This window comes from Chamaea fasciata, unplaced genomic scaffold (genome assembly GCF_029207755.1).
Source record: "Chamaea fasciata isolate MVZ Bird 193981 ecotype frontalis unplaced genomic scaffold, bChaFas1.0.hap1 SCAF_15, whole genome shotgun sequence".
NCBI classification, from domain to species: Eukaryota; Metazoa; Chordata; class Aves; order Passeriformes; family Sylviidae; genus Chamaea; species Chamaea fasciata.
In genome coordinates, this window is record NW_027094100.1 from 1,646,112 (window position 1) to 1,663,615 (window position 17,504).

At 40.1% G+C, this 17,504-nt stretch overlaps 2 protein-coding genes across 5 annotated transcripts in view; one reads left to right on the forward strand and one right to left on the reverse strand.

Annotated features, from left to right (window-relative positions):
• The window catches only part of INSYN2B (inhibitory synaptic factor family member 2B), a 28,652-nt gene extending 22,026 nt beyond the window's left edge, over nt 1-6,626 (forward strand). For all 3 annotated transcript variants that reach the window (XM_066197619.1, XM_066197621.1, XM_066197620.1), the window contains exons 3-4: nt 1,257-1,331; nt 4,806-6,626. In XM_066197619.1, coding sequence (XP_066053716.1) covers nt 1,257-1,331; nt 4,806-4,992 — 262 coding nt within the window. In that variant the 3' untranslated portion in view covers nt 4,993-6,626. The remainder of the gene's footprint in view (nt 1-1,256; nt 1,332-4,805) is intronic.
• Nucleotides 1-17,504, reverse strand: part of DOCK2 (dedicator of cytokinesis 2) — a 157,252-nt gene that overhangs the window by 83,893 nt on the left and 55,855 nt on the right. For both annotated transcript variants that reach the window (XR_010723196.1, XM_066197618.1), the window contains exon 27: nt 12,072-12,164. Coding sequence is in view for 1 of the 2 variants with exons in the window: in XM_066197618.1 (XP_066053715.1) it covers nt 12,072-12,164 (93 nt within the window). In the remaining variant the exon portion in view is untranslated. The remainder of the gene's footprint in view (nt 1-12,071; nt 12,165-17,504) is intronic.

Here is a 17,504-nt window from a genome sequence, read left to right on the forward strand (position 1 = left end):
CCTCTGCCCACATAAATTCTTGTTCTATGTATTATTTTCCCCATCCAATTCAACTCCAGCTACCCTCCCTCGGAGGCTTGTTCCATATGATTCTCTAGCACCAAATTCGTAATACCCTAAACGCAAGAGACAAAAGCCACGTAGACAGACTAACAACAAAAATGCAAAAAAAACCCATCTACAACACTCCAAACCCCAAAAATTCAGGTAAGAGGCAAGATTTGAGGGAGGGATCCAAATATGTCTCAAACTTAAGCAGTCATTTCCCTGTTGTAATCTTCATCCAGACACCACCTGCCTGTGGTTCCTTAGGCAGCGACAGAAAAGAACACCCACTCCTTCTCCCCTGCATGCAGTTCTCTAGGGGAGACCCCAAGTTTCAATTACATTTGCAAATCTGACCATAGCAAAGACTAAATTGCAGTGAAGCACAGTCAGATTATCCAGCAATATTTATAATCCATTTCTGTTCAGTTACCACATGGTTGAAAAGAAAAAAATCGTCTGATATCTTGAAGTGTCGCTCTGAGATTCAGTGAGAAGCTTCAATCCACCTTGGCAGATTCATCTTACACTGAATGTTCCAAGGACTTGCATTGATAGCACAATAATGCACCTGAAGGACTCCCATTTTCCCCAAATCTATCAGAAATTTATTTTGGTACCAACTGATCTCCCCTAACTGAAACAAAATTTGCTAAAGATAAGTGTTACGCTTTCTTCAGACATTTTGAGCCACCAATCTCAACCTGTTTCTAACGCAGATTTCTCCACCATAAAAATATTCCAGCTCGAGGTGGTGTTAAGCATGAAAAGTCACTTTTCTTGTTTTCTCAACACATCAAATTTGCAACTTACCAGCGGTAAAAATCTGACTTGGTTACACTCAAATAAGGAAAAAGGGAAGACTGGAAAGCATAAGGACAGAGTTCAGACTGATTGAGCAAATTGCATGAGTTTTCAAGTACTTGAGAGCGTGTTTGTTAGAAGCAGTCCCCTGTCTAAGGGTTTTCATAACAAGCATCCGTGTGAGAACCAACAACCAGACCCCTTAACAGCATGAGGTGGGAAAGGTGCAAGACAAGGCTCACAGGTTTTGTGTATTCTTAAAGAAACCTTCCAACTTAGAATTTGATACCAGAATTTTTTTAGTAGGGCTAACAGAAGTGCTGACCAGAATGGCTTTTGTTCATAAAAGATTCAGAGCTGTGTTATTATCTGTGACCCCACATGTGATGAGCTGCTGTCTGTTCCAGGCGTAACTTCTACCACACTGGGCAGGACCTCAACAACTGCAGCACCTGCCAGAACACGGCGTGCATCATTTACAGGTACCTCGCTCCCTCACACACATCTCCTGCCTGGATGTCTCCCCAGCTGCACAAAACAGTGTTTTGCTCACGCCTATAAAACGTCTCAACTGCCACTTACCCAGTTTTTAAGAGAAGACCAAGTGGTTTCTGTGAGGTTCTTGATTTGTTCCCCAAGCAGGAAACCACTCACAGTGGTGTTAGCTGAAAGGAAAGGGGGACTGGGCTTGGGAGATTCAAGCAGAAACTTCCCTCTGAAGTTTCACAGGGTTAGTACTAGCATGCTTTGAAAACCAGTGATGCCATTTCTGACGATGAAATTCCTCTGTGTGATGTGTTTTCAAAGCTAGGGTTTCTGTAATAATTTTTGATCTTGGAAAAGAAACTCTCAGTTCTCTGAATGCCAAAGAGCTACAGTCACAGTTCATGTTAACATGCAAAACAACCCCAAAACTCCCACACTTTTCACCTCAATTGTTGCTCATTTCAGAGAGTGCAATTTGAGTGTAGGCTGCCTCAGATTTCAAGTCCAGTTTATGCTAAACTCTCATGGCCAGAAAGGTTTGCATGGCTGGGTTCTGGGAGCTGTACATGTTCCCAATGCTGCGCCTGTCCAAACACACTGGAAGAGCCCTCAGCTGTCCAGACATCAACCCTGAAGCCAGCAGATGCAAAGTCTTGCTCGGACTGCACATACACCTTGTCCACTCAGCAAGGGAATTCATAAAGGCATTATCTAATCTCTGCAAGCTCAGTTGCGAGGCAGAAACCCCGCACCTTGGGTTACTTGATTGCATTTACCAAAAATAAAGGGTAAGAGAATTTCTTTTTGATGCTGAAGCCTTTTCCTTCGTTTCAAAGAACATGGCAGACCATTATCTTCAACAGTTTGTAATCACTACAGCTTTAATTTTTTTAAAAATGGAAATAGTTAATAGAAAATTCTAACATGGCAGTGTTTTTCACACTGCATGTTCTGCATGAGCCAAATTTAGTAAAGACCTTAATAAACTTAATAAACAGCACTGGAACCTATTGTTCAGCATGTAACTCAGTCCCATACTGATGTCCTAAACCTCTGGTAATGAAATTTCCAAGCAATTAAATGCCACAACTCCTCTGAGACAAAGCTGTAGGTCTTCTTCACAGCCCCCTGGATACTGTGGGAAGTTACATGACTTATCCAAGAGCAGAAACTATATTCATTAAAAAAAAAAAAAGAGATTTCTTTACTTGATCATGGCCTCTGAACAAACAATCTCTGTATTTTATGGGACTGGACAGGAACAGGTCACTCCCTAGAATTTCTACACAGACCACCCTTGACCACAGGATGCCTTCTCTCCTTGGAAAAATACCCTGTGTTTTTAAGTTTACACAGTTTCAGTGCAGGATAGATCTTGAACAACAAGCACCATCATTCAAAAGAAAGAACAGAGGAAGGAAGAAAACATTCAGGGGCCTTTTTGATTTACCAGGGAATTTGCAGCAATAATGGTGCCTGGAGGCTCACCCTGCAGTGATTAATAGAACATGGACACAACACGGGTGCTCTAAAAAATTTCTGCTTTTAGGAGACAAAGAGGAAGCGGTAAGAAAACAATAGTTTTTGATTTACAGAGGTGTTGCACAGGATGTGGTTATGAAAAAAGCATCCTGAGTGACTAACACTTGAAGTTCATTAGACAATATTGTGAAAGAAGCAACTGTTGTCAGTGTTTGCTCCAGACAAACACGTGCGATTCCTGTGTTCTACGTGGCCTGAAATGTCCCCGCAAGTATTTTCCCCTAGGACAGCATCACAGCTGTGATTATTAAACCAAGGGTTTCCTCTTGCTCCCAGTTTTCCTGCTCTTAAAGAACCTCACTCCTCACTGCTGCAAACTCCGCGCATGCAGATTGCTGTCACTGAAGCATCTTTTATCACACACAGTCCCTGAGTCAAACAATGCATTAATCTCACAGAAATCCCCGTGTGGATTACACTGATCACTAAAGTAATAAAGAGCTTTTCGGCCTAACAGTGACTGTAAATTTGGCTTTATTAACTACCCAGCAGGGATTCCAGGCTTGGGATTTTCCATCTAGATGGTATAATAGAAATGTTGGTATTGTAATAAACAAATGCAAGTAACAACCAAAACCAGTTATCATGGGCAGTATTAAATGAGGACTGAATTGACCTCTTGCCTCTGGAGATGATATCTTCTACATTAAATTAAAAACTCGGAAGCAGGGTGGAGAAAAGGAACATGAGCAGATGCTACCCTTATGTATTATATAAACCCAACATTTAATTCTCCAGCACCCTTGGTCTGTGAATATTGAAAGGTATTAAGTTGCAGTTTTAGTAATAAGCTGATAAAATGCATGAGGCACTGATTTTATATCACTTCCTTCTGCTTTTTTAATATTTATTATGCATTGCTTCTTGTTCAAGAGATCCTTCTACTCTTTTCTAAATGAAAATAATCTTCCTGCTGTCTTTAAACCCGTTATTACATTGTACATGTTATTTAATGAAAAATCCCAAGACACATGAGTTAAGGGAAATGATCTTCTGGTTAATTTTAACATAACAATGATGTTTATGGATTTTACATAAAAACACAATTAAAAGTTTTCAAGATTTGCACATCTACTAACTTTACAGATTTCTTCTGACCAGTGCCAAAATCAGCTTCAGGGCCCTAAAGCAACATCCCAACGCCCTTGAATGAAGCTCTTTTCCTCCCATCAAGGCAAATACAACCTTTCCACTCTCCTCTAAAACCTCCTACAACCTTCACAGCAGACACAGCTGATACAACTCACTCTCCTGCCCGGAAAATAATTGAAATAAGGAAAATACACACAATACTGCTTCATCCCTGTCCACACTGACTCTTTTGAACCTTACATTTCTTTCTATGCACTCATCCGCTGTTATCTAATTAACATCTTGGCTCTGGTTTGACATCAATAATAATTAGGGCTTTCAACTGAGGAAATGAGTTTTATTTTCCTCTTAACTAACACCACTTATCTCAAAGACTTACACACTGGCTTAATTTCATCTCTTTTTGTTCCTAGCCTGTGTCCTAGTGGGAGACACTCGCATTCAACAAAGTTAAGCCCGTGAGAGTTTTCAATTACAACCATATGACAGATCATGTCATATGATTAGATTAGGTTCGATTATGGGATCAAAATCTGACCTTTGAATGAAATGTATTGAAAGGTCATCTTAGTACATTTGCATTTTTGTCCCATTGCTTTGGGCACAATGTTGGAGATCTTAACTCACACGAAGTAAAATTTTTTGCTTAAAAAAAATAAAAAATTAAGAGGTGAGTTTATTTTCAAAGGAGCAACCCCTAAACCCCTTGTGTTTACCCCAGGCTGTATCACTGAATAACACCAAGATATTCTGATGAGGGAAGCAGCCTTTGATGTGTTCTTTAAAGGGGGAATTTCTTACTTACTACCATAGATCTCTCCATTTTTTTTCCATAGTGTAGAATATGACTTCAGACAACAAGAAGGAAGATTTCATCAGATTTTGAAAACACTGGACAATGCAGAGCAAAATCCAGCTTCAGCTTCACCTCAGAAGCCACCACCTGATCCTCCAGCTCCAGAAAAAAAGGAGTTAAGGAGAAAAACGAAAAAGGTGAAAAGAAAATGCTTCTGGTGGATTTGACTTCCTCATGCAGCCTTTTACATTTCAAAAGACACTAAAACAGAAAGAGCTTGAAAGCACACACCTGAAAATGTGCTATTATGAAATCACAAAGGTTAAGAATGCTTAATTAAAGTATCTGAAAAATCAAATTAATTGAATTCAATTAAATCAGCTCACTGAATAAAGGTGCATGAAGATACTATTTTCAAGAAAAGAAATTATTTCTTTGAAAAGGAAGTTCTCATTTTTTTCCAAGGACACTTTCATATGCTTTGTAAAGACCTTTTTTCCAACTTTCCAAAAATAACAAGGTTTAAATCTCTACTTTAAAAAACAGTGGTAGACAAAGCTAAGCATGTCACACAGCCTTCAATTCCCATTTAAAAGCAACATGGGCTAAAAGGAAAAAAAGACTTCACTGAGCTTTGAACAAAACACATCACCAAAAACAAATTCAGGGAAACCTAAATTGCTCAAAGAAATCTCTCCTCAAAGGAGACAATTATGATTATTTCACATCCCCACTGAAATATTTTTGTTGCTGTCATCTAATATTGAACAACAAACAAAAGAATTCCAGGTTAAGTTTTAACTCTATCCCTTTCTCTGTTCATAATAAAAAGCCACCATTTAGAAGTTTCAGTCATTCAATGGACTTCTCTGAAAGGAACTGGGGAGTTGTGAAATAAGAGAATGCCACAGTAACTCTTGTCTTAAAGCCCTGCTCAAGCAAGGTCCAGTCCAGTGAATTTGAGTTGTGCGTATCTCCAAAGACAAGAATCCTCAGCTCCCTAGGGAAGGCTGTTCCAGGGTTTTTTTCCTAACATCTAATCTGAATTTCCTGCGTTCTGATGTGTGTCCATTACATCTTGCTCTGTCCAAGCACACCCGCAAGAAGAGCTCCATGGATAATGAAACCTCTCTCCTGTCTTCGCTCTTAAAAGACTAAAAAAATCCAACTTCCATTGCCTCTCATCTCCCACGGCAGCCACAGCCCTCCTGTGCTGTCCCTCCAGTGAGTTGATGTCTTTTATATTCCTGGAAGCCTAAAACTGGACACGATCCCTCAGAGGTCGTCACACAACTGCTGGATAAAGAGGAATAACTATTTTGGCTACTGTCTTACTGAATCCTTTGCCCATTGATTGCTGCCCGTCTATCCATTTAAGACCTACACTGCTGTACCAAAAGATCCCAAGATTTTATTTCGCCTTAAGATGTAAATTAATATATGATAAAAAAGTTGAACATAAAAATAATATTTAGTGAACTGATCTGTATTACACACACACAAAAAAATTAATATATACTGAAAAGATTTTATCAAAATTCAATGCAGCTCCTTCTTTCCTCCAAAAATACTCAAGTTACCATTAGCACAGGGTGTGCCGATGGAACCCAATTTATGATTGGCGATTCTATTATCGTACTCATGAAAACATGGTCGCCTCTCATATGGGGGGCAGGGGGGAAAAGGTTTTCCAAAGCAAGTTGAGTGGAATGTACTGCAGACCTTTTCTTAGAAGTGGCCCTGGTTCAGGGTATTCCATAGATTAATCCCTGCATCTTATTTTTCTAAGTCATCCTGTATTAGTTGTGCAATGTTAGTTTTAAATGTCTGTACACTTTTTGTACACTTCTGTGTTCCTTGAATCCCTAGGGTTAATTACACATTTGAAAATACATTAAAAACAATTTTGCACAGAAGAATTTTGTCTGGAGGAACTAATTTCTTTATAAAACGAATCTTTTAGAAGAAACTGTGCAATATGCCATGGCTTAATTTATCAAATTACTAACACTTAAAAAACATTTCCATGTCAATTTCAGTTAGCACAGAAATGACAGGAACAAAACTGTTGTTATTTTAGAGGCTTTTCAGAAAGAAATTAACTTTTTACTAATATGTTTTTAGAAGCCTCTAGTGAGACAGAAAAGCTCTTCAATAATAGGTTGTGGTTGTAAAAAAGGTAAGAATTAAATTACTCCATGAGAACACATCACAAGTAGGTGCACTGCTTGTGCTGCTGTGCCAACAGCATTCCTTTTTTGCATTAGTCTCTATAATTGATGCAGTGAATGATTTATTAGTGTGTAAAAATAACATTTTAAGACTAATATCCCCCGTGGTAAAGTATAATAATAAGCAATACCAAGAGCTTTAACACTAGTATACCCAGCAAGGTATTTTTTCTGTATTGAACCCATTCTTAATAATTTATGATACAAAAGCAACCTTTTTGCCTTTCTTTTTGTTGACAAGAACAAAAAGGGCCCATTTTAAGCTGTCTGATTTTGAGTTTGCCCACATAATGCATATGATGCCATCAATTTCTTTTCAAAGGATCCAGATCATTTAATTTAAACAAACCACAGCACTTTGGTTCACCACATAACACCAATCAGTTCCTGGGGTCAGGAGAACTATGCAAAACAGAAACACTCTTTTCACTATAAGAAAGTCCAACCAAAGGCAGTTTCAGGTAAGGCTCTAAGTCTTTCTTTTGACCTGAAGAAACGTCAACACTGTACAAATCTGAAATACACCTATTACAGTGTATTTTAAATGCTTCCAGGTTTCATATTTTAATGTCTGAGCTTGATGGGAGTCAGAACTGTAACTAATTTTTAATCCTTTATCTCCCAGTCACAATTAGCTTCTGTTTTCCAGATTCCTGAGTTGGTGGGTTTTGATTTCTCTCCCAGCCAGTAAAGTCTGGATCATCCACGTGTGGATATGAAATTCTCTTTGTGCCCTTGGCCCACGGAGCAGCAGGGAAGCACGGGAGGTTGCCAAGGCTCAGCCAGGCAGGAACATCCACTTCTCTCTCACCCTTACCTCTGCCCAGAGTTTGCAAACTCACCCCCTTCAAGGCATCTGTTTTCCTTGACAGGAAATAAGGAATTCCAGCACTGTGAAAGCACTCTCCTTCAGGAGGGCTGCAAGGAGTTTTTTTACCCCCAGCCATTCCCACTCTGCTTGACACTCTAAAGGTTTTCCACATCAAACTTGAGAGAGAACATTAGAACAAAAGGCTTTTGTCCCACTAAAAGTGATGGTGGGGAGGTGTCAGCTGTGGATACACCAAGAGGAGGAACAGGGTAACTCTGCTTTGCTGCTGTTTTGTTCAGATTTTAAAATGTGCATATCTTGGCAACATAAAATAATTAAAATTTAAAGCTTTGCAACGCGCAATTGGAGAATCTTGGCTCTATGAAACTATGATATTAAAGCATTGGGGTTTTTAATTGTTTAATATTAAAAATGTTTAATAATTAATTATTACTTCCTATAGGAAATAAAAAAGTACACAAAGTACACTACACAATCCATAGTGTGAAGATTGGAAGAGCAGTAGAAATTGGTAGACTGTTGGAAGATAGAAGTACTGGCTGCAAAAAACTTCTCTGGTTTACAAAATTACAGCATAATCCCTAAAAACAACTCCCAGAGCAGGAAAGAAATGTTAAAAATACAAACACTTTCTTAAATAAAATTGAAAAATAACCCACAACACCCCCCCCCCCATAAGTTGTCAAAAAAAAATCAAAAAACCCAAACCATGGCTACTTGACAGCGCTTGATTATGAAAATATTGTGGGCTTCTGAGAAATATGCATTTCAATGATATATGCCATATAAAAAACATTGCACAGAATGCAGTATGTTCCAAAACTACTGTATTTGAAATTGTTGTTTTATGGAGTCAAATGGAATTTCTTTAAAAATTAAAAATTTATGAATAAAACACAGATTTGCCTCCTGTAACAGCAGCTCATGTAGGGCTTCTGATGGTTCTGTGCACTATAAAAATGCTGCCAGCACAGACACACACCATCTTCTTAACGGCACTCAGTCTCTAATGTATGTTTTGTATATTTCTAGGCCCTTTAAATGTGATACTATCTTTTGCAATAAAAGGAGATATTTTTATTAGGTTTCAGGAGTCAATCAATAATAACCAATGTTTAGATTACAAAGGAAGGGAACAGCTGCTCTTTGGGAAGAGAAAAATGAACGGAAAGTTAACAGGCATGTCTGGAATCATTCTGCAGCATCTCCAGGTAGAGCAAGGATGTCAATCTGAATACCAAACACAAAAGCTGTAGCTTTTGCTAGACCATGAGTATAATTGAACATTTCAGATTCTCCAACCAGGGCAGCTCTGCAAATAGTTTCTGTGGTCATTGTCTGCTCCAGAGTAGCTTTGCTTAAGAGTTTGCAGATTTCTTTTTGGTAAAGTTTTATTTGTACAATATTATACATAAGTCTTTCTAACAACATCTCTGTGGAGCATAGCGACACTTATTTCATCCTGTTAAACTGATACTGTGAGCCAAATCAAGTTTGGAAGTACTAAAGGAAACCTTTAAGGTGCATGTGGTGGATTTATATTTCTATTTACCTAACCAAGCCAAGACTGAAAACAAGGATTTCTGTGTCCTACATGGTTTAGAAATTTGACTTCTATAATTCCTGTAGGACATTGACAATGACCTTTGACTAATAGTCTAAATCTCATGGAGTGCTCAAGGTAAAGCTTGACTAGCCAGTTTCAAACAATAAATTGTCCCTCCTCATGGAAGTGTAGAAGCACTTCTACAACTACGAAGAGTCAAGGTTTTGTGGGGTTTCAAGAGTGAAAACAACCAAGCAGCAGTTAAAGCCTTCAGCTGCTAAAACACCACAGTGAAGGCAAGAATGGCATTTAACTAAGTCTTCCCTGCAGAAGCTGCAGAGAGCCAAATTACCTTTCCACCACCACCTCCTTCTCCTGGGGAGATGATTTCTTTCTGAGCCTGACTCTTCTCAGTAATTACATGAACACAGCTCCCAGCAGGCACTTACCAGCCAAGCCCAAGGCAGAACCCTCCCTTTCCCTTTCCCTTTCCCTTCAAGTGGCATCACAGCATGCAAAGATCCCGGCATCTGCAAACCCAGGTCTCTGCCAACAGGCTAAAGATTGTGAAAAGAACACCTGAATATGAAAATCACCCTGCTTATCCCTCTCAGATTTCCCTCAGGTAAATCAAATCCAGTTATCTGTCAGGCGCCAGGCATTTAAACTTGCAAGGAATTACAGGTCTTGTAAATTGTAACCGTTGTTCTTATAAGTCAGTATTAGCATTGCTCTCCACAGCATTTTCAAGTTACAGTAAATTACACTGCCGAAGTTAATAAACATTAATAAACACTGTTAATAAACATTGCAATAAACTTGCAATGTTCACAAACAGAGCAACAGATTTAAAATCTAAAGAATGACCTTCTGTCCTCCTGGAAGTGATAGATTTAGCCCCATTTAAAATGTCACTTATACCTGTATAGCCTCAGCTACACAGTCCAGCTACAGAAATTCCACATGCCCCACCTGTACTTGCAGAATTCACCACACTTTCAGCAACTTGAGCTCACCTAAGCATTCTCCAGGACATAATTCTTGATTATCTGCTTCATTTTGAAAAGATCAAGCTTTCAGGCTTCCACAGCAAGTTTGACCGTCTCAAAAGTCTTAAAGCAAACCTGAAAATTAACTTGGTGAACTAACGCAGCACACAGAGCACGGAAAAAGCTTCTTTTGCCAGTTTTTTTTCTGAATACAAAAGACTTTTGTTCCTTAAAAACAATTTATTTGCATGTAAAAGGCTGTTCTGTTAAGAAGTGTTGCTTCGGCTGTAGAAAAGGTAGCAAATTATTGAAATTCCACATTTCAATTGAATATTAGAGTATTCACATTTCCACTGAATTTCCAATATTGAAAAACCTCTAAAATGTGCAACGTACACACATGCAGAGGCGCTCATGAACATAATTGGAAGCAGGAGAACTGCATTTCAAAATTCACACTGAATTTGTTCTTTTCAGGTTAAAACAGCTGAAGAAATTACAGTAGATGGGAGGGGGGGGAAAAAAAAAGAAACAGATTTTCCAAGCCATTTCAATTTACTGTAACCAGCTTGTCTCCTAGTGGTTTCCTAATGGATCTTTTATGCAGGATTAAAACAGCTTCATTTTGCTATTTCCTGTGCTGTCTGTGGTATCCAGAAACGCCCCTTAATAGACTGGTCAGGTCATGCACAGCACTCACATCATGCTTTCCTTGTACTGAGAACATTTTCCAACACTCCAGAGAACTGAAAGGGTCACTGGTCTTCATTCCAAACCATTTGCTGTTGTGACCATGGGTGAGCCCGAGGGCTCCGCATGAACAGCCTGAAGTTCACATAAACAGCCACAGAGATGTCTCAAACTTGCAGATGTACCACCAGGGCGTCCAGAGCAACCAGTGGTAAATATTTCCTCTGAGGATCTCAATTAGTCTCCTCAATTATTAGGAGCCTAATCATTAAGAGGTACACAGGCTCTGGCTGGCAATGATCTAAACGTGTTATTCTCCAGTAGAAATAAACAGGGAAACAAAGGAAATTTTAAAAGGCGCACAGTGTACTCCCTGTGGCCAAAATCATCAAGTAAATGACGCTATGATTTTGTAGAATGAAATAAATCTCCAAAGACAAACCATTGAACACCAATTTCCCACAAGTGAGCAGTCTGAAGGGCAAGCTCCAAATTCCTGGTGAATTCCTTGCATTCTCGCAAACAGTCTAAATGCAGAGGAGCACTCAGGAGATGTGGACTTAAATCTGAAAAAATTGCAGAATCTGCCCTTGAATATAACTCTTAAATCATGGAACCTCCACAAAAAAAAATCCCAGGTGAGTGTTTAGTGCCAGCACATGCCCAGAATTTTTTTTTAGTTTTACTCATACAATTTCACTTTAGATTAGTGGAAATACTCATTTCAACGTCTTAAATCATGTCCTTAATGTAGGTTTGTAAAACTTTTTCTTTTTCAAATATCAATTAAATTTCTATTTATCATTTATTCTCTTAAAGCATGTTCAAATCTTACAACTACGCTTCAAAAAACTGTGACTACAGTGTCACAGCTGAATGAAAAAAAAGAGTAAAGCTTGAGATTTTTAAATTAAAAAAAATAATTCACAAGGACTCCACAAATGCTATATTTGCATTTTTCCAGGATAACTATAAAATGAGTTTCAAAGCATTGAAAATGCATTAAAATATTACTCACAATCAATGGATCTCGTCCCATTGTAATAACAGTTCTGTTCACTGTGCGCAGTAACTGCACCATTATTTCTTGAATATGGTGATAAGTTGATGCCTGCAAATGAAAAAAAGAGAGTCTTGATATTAAAATCATACCTCTTGGAAAAGAAGAAACCAATTATTTCCATTTTGACAGTTTGAGCTGTACAATATAGAAGCCCTATTGAAAGGGCAGCACTAATTCTTCTTGCTCACACTGCTCCTTAATTCCAGCAGAATGTTCGTGTCCAATTTCAGTCCAATTTCAGCCCAATCCACTCCACAACCGGTTTTTGTTTCAAACAGTCACTTTTCATCTCTCACTCAAAGGACTCCTGTTCTCCCCCTAACTGGGCAGCCTGTAGCTCAACCCTGGCACAGTTAACTTGAGGCAAACTCTCTCACAGCTCCCCACTGTGCTGTGGGTCTGTCAGTGCTCCCAGGGCAGCTGGAGCTCAGGAATATTCTTACCTGGCAGTCACAAAGCAGTTATTAAAGGAGGAAGTTGTCTTCATTTACCTGAGCTGCTCTGGGAAGGCACAAACTCGACATGGTCAGCCCAAGGCTTCAGGCTCTTGTTGCCTAAAGGACACTCGATTACTAATTGTAAAACCCTGAGCAAATGGAAATGACCTTCTGTTCACCAGTTACACTGACCTTACTCTGAGCCCTCAACGACTTGGGAAACCAGGACGCAACAGGAAAGAAAAAGTCCAAACAAATTTTTAGCTGATAAGGATATTTATCTTACACCAAGACCCTCATTTAATGTCAGAGATAGCATGGAAAGAACACCACAATCACAGAAGCCATGGAGAGTTCCTAATAAACCTTTAGGTAGCTAAGCCCCAGTACCATCCCAGGAGAAACTGCTCCAGGTTCTGTTTTTCCTCCGAATCAGCCAAAGTCTTCCCCTTTTTCTTTCTCCTATTCTGATTGCTCTGGATCAGGGCACACACCTTGAAACAGGGACCTTCCTCACATCTGGCAATTTATTTACTATTACCATTTATCCCCCTGTATCCTTTGACAACGACACACACAAGCTGATCTCCTCACCTGTGACAGCATTTCAGAAGTTGTTATATTCTAAAAATAAACAAAGCAGCCACAGAATAATATGTGTTTGCTGTTTCCTTCTTTATAATTTCACATTCTCTGGTACAGTCCTACATTTACCACACAACTACACTTGAGAGTGGCTGCACAGAAGACACATCTGTTGTTTTTATAACATTGTTTACCCCTATAATTTAAAAAAATATTATCAACAGCCAAAACTGATAAACTATAGAGTGGCTCTTAACACAGGGATGTAATTTATTCATTAGTTTCCCTCTTTTTTCAGATTCAAAGATGAGGGCTCACATAATGTAAGCTCCCTTTCACATTTCAGTATGTGCTATACCACAATTAGTAACAGTTCAGAACATTGCATAATGAGTTTTAACATTTAGCCCTGACTCCATCATTAAAGATGAGCTCTGTTCTTAATTCACAAGTAGCACAAACCTCTCCTGGAAAGACTGTTACATATGCTCAAGCACACAAAGGTTATTTTCTGCTAGACCTTTGAATTTTCAGAGAAACATTAGCAAATGAAATAAAACGGTTTCTCTATGAAACTGAGACTCCCTTTCTTCTTGATAATCTAAGAAACAATTAGGCATTCGATACCGACATTGTTAAATTAACAAACATTGTTCTCACACATTGTCAATACACGAGAGTTCAGCTTTTATCTTGCAGCTTCTAGCCTCAGAAAATATTCGAACCAACTGCAACATGTGCTTTTTCAGATCATATTGCTCTCCACAAGGATGACATGGGAAAACCCGCCATCATTTGGCTTCAGTCCATTGATTACGCATAAGATTTTTTTAGGAGCTAAATTAACTACTTGTATCACATATAAAAGTCCCCTTGGAAAACGTTAATTGTATTATTCCATTTAATTAAATGCAGCGATCAAAAGTGTTTGTCTTCCCTCTTGAAAAGATTTGCCAAGGCATGGAACAATCAGAGCTCATGCTCTGTAGTCAGGTCAGCAGGAGGGAGTGCTCTCACAGAGCTCAAACACCTTCAGGTTCCTCGTTGGGCTGGATGGCACTGATTGGTACACGGATTCGTTAATAGAAAATCCAAACCAAACAAATTCCACTCTCTTTCAAAAATATCTGCATGGGGTAAAAGCAGACAGTATTTGATTTAGCTTTCATCCTCTGTTTTAAACTGCTACAGTATTGGGACAGTAAAAGCAATTCTGTTGGTTCAGAGTCAACCGTGCGCTTCAGATTCTGATGGAGTGTTCGTTTATTTGGACAGTGGCAAACAGGGACTCACTGAATGGCTGCTTGAGGATTACAGCATTACACAACCTGTACTTGAGACACCCACTTGGAAACACTTCTGTCAATTCATTTCAGCTGTCCCTGCCCTGCCCCAAACTCTCCCCTCCTCCTATCTGGCGTGGGGCTCAGTGAGAAACACAGCAGGCCTTGGCACTGTGCAAGCACTGTTCAGCAAGAACTAAAATTTCATTGCTGCATTATCACACTGTTCTGGTCACAAATCGGAACCACGGCACTGGATGGGCAGCCACAGAGGAAACGAGCTCTGCACCAACCGGATCATGTGTGCTCACTCCCTGGTGCACCCAGTTCTGTAACTTGTATTCCTTCTCTGACACACATACAAATAAAGGCACATAGAAAAGGATAACAATTCTTTTTTGAACTCTAATTCATAATCCTGCATTGTTCTGGCTGAAAAGTCTCCACAAAAGACCTTAAGGTAATTGGCCCTGAAAGAACATGCAGAATTCCTGACTACATTCCTTTGAAATTCTCTTTTGCTGAAGCCTTAAGATCCGTCATAAGTTAGGGAAATGCTTAAAAAATTTCTTATCAATTCTAAAATGCTTCCAGGCTTGTTTGCCTGTGTTCGTTAAACAGATTAAAATGCAACTGCTGCCAATTACTGACAATGCACAGAACAGGAAAAGATTCTTCATCTCTCTTGCACTTTCAGTCTTAACCGAGATTTCACTGTAGATTCCAAGAGAAAGCATTAACCATCACATTTAATTTTGTAAGCACGGTAAATAAAAAATTGTTCTGATTCAATAAATATTAAAACATAGCATATATGTCAGATCAGAGACAAAGTCACCTCATGAAGGACTGCCAGACTGCACGAAACAAAGTGTTGTGAAGAGGGAAAAGGGAAGTGGTTTAATTAAAACAGAAACAAAAAATCACTGATTTCACCATGACCTTCATCAATGACTTGCAGTTCTGCGATGTAACTGTATTTCACAGGTGCTTGAAGCACAATCTCAAGCTATGAAGCTAATTTCAGACATGATTAAGTCAAAACAATGCCATTTATATCCAAAAGTTGTTTTCTGGAGAGGAATATTAAAATCAAATCTCAGCATCTCACTGAGATGTCCAACAGTAACTGTCTAGTCATAAGAATAAACACACAAACACTACACAAAACAGATTTTTAACAACACGCTGGCTACCTGCAGAACCCAGCAGTGAGGCAGCAGCTGAAGGAAACAGCATTTGAACACAAGGAGCTGATGATTCCCATGTTCCCACTCGCTAAACAATGTGAGGCAAAACAGTAGAGCAGAGCTGGTAATATCAAAATACCCTTTTTTCTTTGACAAAGAAAATGCATTCTTCAAAAATTCTTTAACAACTTCAAAGATCACTTCAGAGTATAAATTTTCACCACATGAAACAGAACATCTACTGCTGTTTTTTTCTTCCCTGTCCTCTGCGTGCGTTCTATTTCTGGTGACGTTCACGGAATAAATGCAATGCAAAACTATCAAAGTTCAGTTTTCAAAAGTTTTTGAATACTTGTCTGAAACCAGGTTTCTCTACTGAGATGGAAAAACCAGAAGAAATAGGGACAAGACATCAGTGTTATTAATATTGTAACATGATCCAGCTCTGGGTGTCTCAGTTTAAGAAGGACACTGAGTGCTGTGTCCAGCTCTGGGATCTCAGTTTAGGATGGACACTGAGTGCTGTGTCCAGCTCTGGTGTCTCAGTTTAGGAAGGACACTGAGTGCTGTGTCCAGCTCTGGTGTCTCAGTTTAGGATGGACACTGGGTGCTGTGTCCAGCTCTGGGATCTCAGTTTAGGATGGACACTGAGTGCTGTGTCCAGCTCTGGGATCTCAGTTTAGGATGGACACTGAGTGCTGTGTCCAGCTCTGGTGTCTCAGTTTAGGATGGACACTGAGTGCTGTGTCCAGCTCTGGGATCTCAGTTTAGGAAGGACACTGAGTGCTGTGTCCAGCTCTGGTGTCTCAGTTTAGGATGGACACTGAGTGCTGTGTCCAGCTCTGGTGTCTCAGTTTAGGATGGACACTGAGTGCTGTGTCCAGCTCTGGTGTCTCAGTTTAGGATGGACACTGAGTGCTGTGTCCAGCTCTGGTGTCTCAGTTTAGGATGGACACTGAGTGCTGTGTCCAGCTCTGGTGTCTCAGTTTAGGATGGACACTGAGTGCTGTGTCCAGCTCTGGTGTCTCAGTTTAGGATGGACACTGAGTGCTGTGTCCAGCTCTGGGATCTCAGTTTAGGATGGACACTGAGTTCTGTGTCCAGCTCTGGGATCTCAGTTTAGGATGGACACTGAGTGCTGTGTCCAGTTCTGGGTGTCTCAGTTTTGGAAGGACACTGAGTGCTGTGTCCGGCTCTGGTGTCTCAGTTTAGGATGGACACTGAGTGCTGTGCCCAGCTCTGGGTGTCTCAGTTTAGGATGGACACTGAGTGCTGTGTCCAGCTCTGGGTGTCTCAGTTTTGGAAGGACACTGAGTGCTGTGTCCGGCTCTGGTGTCTCAGTTTAGGATGGACACTGAGTGCTGTGTCCAGCTCTGGGATCTCAGTTTAGGATGGACACTGAGTGCTGTGTCCAGCTCTGGTGTCTCAGTTTAGGATGGACACTGAGTGCTGTGTCCAGCTCTGGTGTCTCAGTTTAGGATGGACACTGAGTGCTGTGTCCGGCTCTGGTGTCTCAGTTTAGGATGGACACTGAGTGCTGTGTCCAGCTCTGGTGTCTCAGTTTAGGATGGACACTGAGTGCTGTGTCCAGCTCTGGGTGTCTCAGTTTAGGATGGACACTGAGTGCTGTGTCCAGCTCTGGGATCTCAGTTTAGGATGGACACTGAGTGCTGTGTCCAGCTCTGGCCCCTCAGTTGAGGAAGGATGTTGAGATGCTCAAACACATCCAGAGGAGGCCACGAGGCTGGTGAGGGGCTGGGAGCACAAACCCTGTGAGGAACGACCGAGGGAGCTGGGGTTGTTCAGCCGGGAGAAAAGGAGACTCAGAGGTGACCTTATCACGCTCCACAACTCCCTGAAAGGTGGCTGTGCTCAGGGGGGGTTGGTCTCTTT